Consider the following 4,254-nt stretch of genomic DNA (forward strand, 5'->3'; position numbering starts at 1 on the left):
TTCGTGAAAGTATGGATTCTCTTCTAAAAACTCAACAGCTCACGAGAAAGGAAAAAAAAAGGAGAAAAAAAACGAAAGGGTACCCAAAACAAAAAGCTATCACATTACACATGCATAAGCCCCAAAAAGCCCCCAAGCCATTGAAAGCCTCAATAAAGAGCAGCTCCGGCCACACTCCACCACAAAATGTTTGTTCAAGACATTTTATATACTCTGCTTTCCAACTTGGACATTATTTTCTACTATTACTGCTAGTTTGAATGTTGCGTCAAACGAATGACTACATTCACTCCCATAGAAAATTTTGTGAGAAGGAATCTCACATTGCCATATAATTGGGGTGTAGAAATTGATTTTATCAATAAAAGATCCATATAGTTAGAAAGGAAAGAGAGTATTAAAAATTCGACAATGATTTTATAGAGGTATTTTTTTTCATAAATTATAAATGTGACAAAAATTCACTAATCAATGGCACAGTTAAAAAATGTTGGTGAGATCTGTATCAATCTTGACCGATACCAATATAGTAATCTAGTATTGTATCAGGTCATATCAAACTATTTTGTCTTCGATTTTAATAAAAAAATAATAATTTTTAGATAAATTTACCCTTAAATAGAATCACTGATCGATACACGATCGACAAACCATGTCAAGATCCTGATCCTCTACTACTGAACTGCCCGGCAAGACCGTGCTGCCAAGACACAACAAATTGGACTAGGTTAATGGAATAATTACTTACCTCCCCTTATATTAAATTTCGTAAATGACCTATTCCATCCAAAGCAAAGCTTATTGATACAAATAGATTTTTAATCCCAATAGTCTTCATTCAAAAGGGGAAAAAAATCTCCTTCAATGGCCATGTTACTATCTACATTTCAACAGGAGCTCAGGCCACAGCCAGTTTTATTTCCTTGTTTCTCCTCTTTCTATCCTATAATCAATCAATTAACAACCCATCCCCAATCCATATAATAGGGATACTACTAATACAAATAAAATGAATCAAAGCTTAGCCCAACAAAAATGAAACCCAAGAAAAGCTTAAAAAATAAAATAAAAAAATACTGTAGTGAAAAGAGAATTAGATTCCCACTTTTACCCTTACCATCTCTACTATCCCCCACTTTTATCCCCTCCACTCGGCACACTGAGTCGTCGGCCGCGTCTTCTGGTCACCTGCCTTAAGAGGACAAGTGGTCAGCACCGGCGGCACCATACAGTTATACTGCAAACACAAAGAGCTGCTCAATGGAATCTCCGACGTCGGATTGATTTTGATTCCGGTCAGGTAGTTATGCTGTAGGTATAATATCTGTATCCCAGCGGACAACAACCGATCTACGAAGCTGCCGGGAACCTGTCCCGTGAATCTGTTATTGTTCAGATACAAGTTCTGCACCGTCGACAACAATGGCGATACCTCGCCGGAAAATCTGTTGTAGCTCAGATCGACTGCCGTGATTGTAACCTGATCCAGTGGTCTAACCGGCCCGGCGAAGAAGTTCCTCTGCAACTGCAGGTTCGTGATCGGGAATGTGAATAAAATGGCCGGAATGCTGCCAGTAAACCGGTTCAAGCTAAGATCGAGGTAATTTAACTGGTTGAGTCGGCCCAATAGCCGGTCTACCGGTCCACTCAGCCGGTTGTCGGAAAGAGAGAGGTACTGAAGCGACGGTGGGAGAGAGGAAGGTGAGATGGCACCGGTGAGGTTGTTGTGCTTGAGATCGAGACGGGTTAGGGTTTGGGAAGTGAAGGAAGAGACTGAACCAGTGAGGTGGTTGTGACCAAGAATTACATTGGACAGCGAAGGGATTTCTCCGATGGACGGTGGAATCCAGCCGCTGAGTTGATTGTAGCTAAGATCAAGGGTTTGAAGGCTCCGGAGTTCGGCGAGAGCAGCGGGTATCTCGCCTGAAATGAAGTTCTTGCTTATGGCGAGGAACCGAAGGTTCTTCAGCTGAGTTAAATTTTGTGGAAGAGAACCCATGATTCTGCCAGGAACAATGGAGAGCTCCGCGAGAGCTGAGAACTTGCCGATTGCAGGGTCGATTCGGCCGCTGAGACCAGGAGAACCAGCTCTGGTATCTCCCAGGTTCAAAGCGATTACCTTGTCCGCTTCGCAGAATACACCGGCGAAATTGCAGGGGTCCGAGGTGAAGTCCCATGAGGAAAAGAAATTCGAACCAGGCATGTCATCCAGAGATTTACGAATAGTTTGCAAAGCCAGGAAATCCAGAGGGTCTAAAATGGCGAATGTGCCCAGTGGAATAATGTATAACATAACTAACAAAAAAATTACAGAGACAAAAAGATGCTTGCTAGTGTTCTTCATCCCCTCCATTTCTTACAAACAGATAGAGATGAGAAACCCTTGTATACCTGATCAGAGAATGCGAGATTAAAAGGGTTTTAAATGGTACAGGATGAAATTTTCTGCAACTTTTCCGTGAGGGGCAACCTACAGATTTCCCGTGCGGGACGGCGTGAGAGCTTTAATGGCGAAACCGACGAAGACAGCATCAATGGGGAAGACCACAAGGGTAGACAGAGAGACAGAAAGAGACAGGAGATATCTTGAGGAGTAAGTTTCAGTTTAGCTTTGATCCTTCCTTCTTCACTCACTCTCTATCTTCTCCACTTTTCCTCTTCAGAGAAGACGCAATGACTGACTGCAACTACAAAGCAAGTTCTCTAGCTAGGTTTTTTTACTCTTTTTTTTTTTTTTTTTTTTGGCTCTCGGGATCAGGTTCGGAAGAGTAAACGGTTCTCCGAACCTAGGTGGTATTCCGAACCTGAGGTTCGGATGTCTAACTCATAAAACAGGTACCACGTAAGCTGCAGATGACAGGGATAGAGTGAAACAGCCGGTAACCATTTGTTGTTTTGGTAGATGGAATTGGTGCCAGCTGTCGGTTACCAACTCGAGGTTCCGGTTGTCGTTTTGCTAGGGAAACTAGGTAAAGGTAGAAGAATATTGTGTGACCTGTCGTTATGTAAGGATACACCTGTACAGTGTCTCATACGACCAACGGTCTCTTTCTTGGCCATGTGTGTTCCTTCTTGGAGTGATAAGTATTCCATGTAGCTCTTATATAGACTTGAAACCTTGTACAAACTATCAGAATCGTATGATCTGAAAATTAATGGAGATAGATGAGTGGAAGAAGGTAGGTCAGTGCAATGGGACTGGATTCAGTTCAACCACCATCCATCCAGTCAGAGACTGGAAGCCAAACGTACAGACACGTAGAGGTGTCAAAAGCTGGCACGAACAAGTAGATTCGCTCGGAATCGAACGGTTAAAGCCCAATACCAGACCCGTTGGTTAGTAATAAATGGACTGGGGCCAGGTCTCGACCTGCTTATAGACTGAATAGCCTGTTTATTGCCCAATTATGGTCAGTCTAATTATGGATCATCCATGTCTGGCTTATGAGAACGGATTAACTATATGATCAATAAGAATGTGAGACTTTAATTTGATGGGGACCTATTATGTGCCTAATGGGCGATAAATTGTGTCAGTTAATATGGGATAAATTAAAATATTTGATTTAATGTGTTTTATCAATTTTAGAGTTTTTAACGTATTGATCAAGTATCTATCAGCATCAATTAAATTGAGCGAAAAATTCAGATCGATTGACGTACATAAAGACACTCATGAGTAACCCCAATGGTCCATCAAAAAAGAGGAATGGATAAAAAACAGTTAGATAGGACGGTGGTTGAGTGAGTCGTTATTAGAAGAGGGAATTGGTAGTTGAAACGGGTAAAGCATAAATAAGAATAAGAAAGAAACTAGAGAGAGAGAGAGAGAGAGAGAGAGAGCACATTAAATACTGAAACTTAAAGACATTTCGAGAAGACGTAACAAATAATTCATACATGTTCGCACTACCCGTCTACCCCATAGTCATAGACTCAGTGTGTGTGTGTGTGTGTGTGTGTGTGTGTGTGTGTGTGTGAGATGCGGTGTTGTCTCAATCTCTACAACTGTATGTAATTGAATCATAATGTATGGTCATAGACTCATAGGTGATATATATATTATGAGGCAACCACGGCTAGATTGAATCATAGTAAATTAGTAATTGCTGCCCACAGCCCATCTTTCATACGTCCATGTGAGGATGAAAGTATGCAATCATGTGATCATGTCCGGCCGTAGTGGTTGGACTGCAGTCCAGTGGGATTTCACTCTTGTACTGCGTGGTTTGATGGAGCACACACAGACTACAA

General features: G+C 41.7%; 1 protein-coding gene across 1 annotated transcript; it reads right to left on the bottom strand.

Moving 5' to 3' along the window:
- Positions 1-1,090: 1,090 nt before the first annotated feature.
- LOC122666803 (LRR receptor-like serine/threonine-protein kinase ERL1) lies at positions 1,091-2,656 on the bottom strand. The gene has a single exon (XM_043862874.1). The coding sequence runs from the start codon at positions 2,351-2,353 to the stop codon at positions 1,139-1,141; it is 1,215 nt and encodes a 404-aa protein (XP_043718809.1). The 5' UTR covers positions 2,354-2,656; the 3' UTR covers positions 1,091-1,138.
- Positions 2,657-4,254: the final 1,598 nt, after the last annotated feature.

The sequence above is a fragment of the Telopea speciosissima genome, chromosome 7 (assembly GCF_018873765.1).
Source record: "Telopea speciosissima isolate NSW1024214 ecotype Mountain lineage chromosome 7, Tspe_v1, whole genome shotgun sequence".
In the NCBI taxonomy this organism is placed as follows: domain Eukaryota; kingdom Viridiplantae; phylum Streptophyta; class Magnoliopsida; order Proteales; family Proteaceae; genus Telopea; species Telopea speciosissima.

Bases quoted from the DNA above. Each gene is read 5' to 3' on its own strand.
- LOC122666803 (XM_043862874.1), bottom strand. From the start codon at position 2,353: ATGGAGGGGATGAAGAACACTAGCAAGCATCTTTTTGTCTCTGTAATT.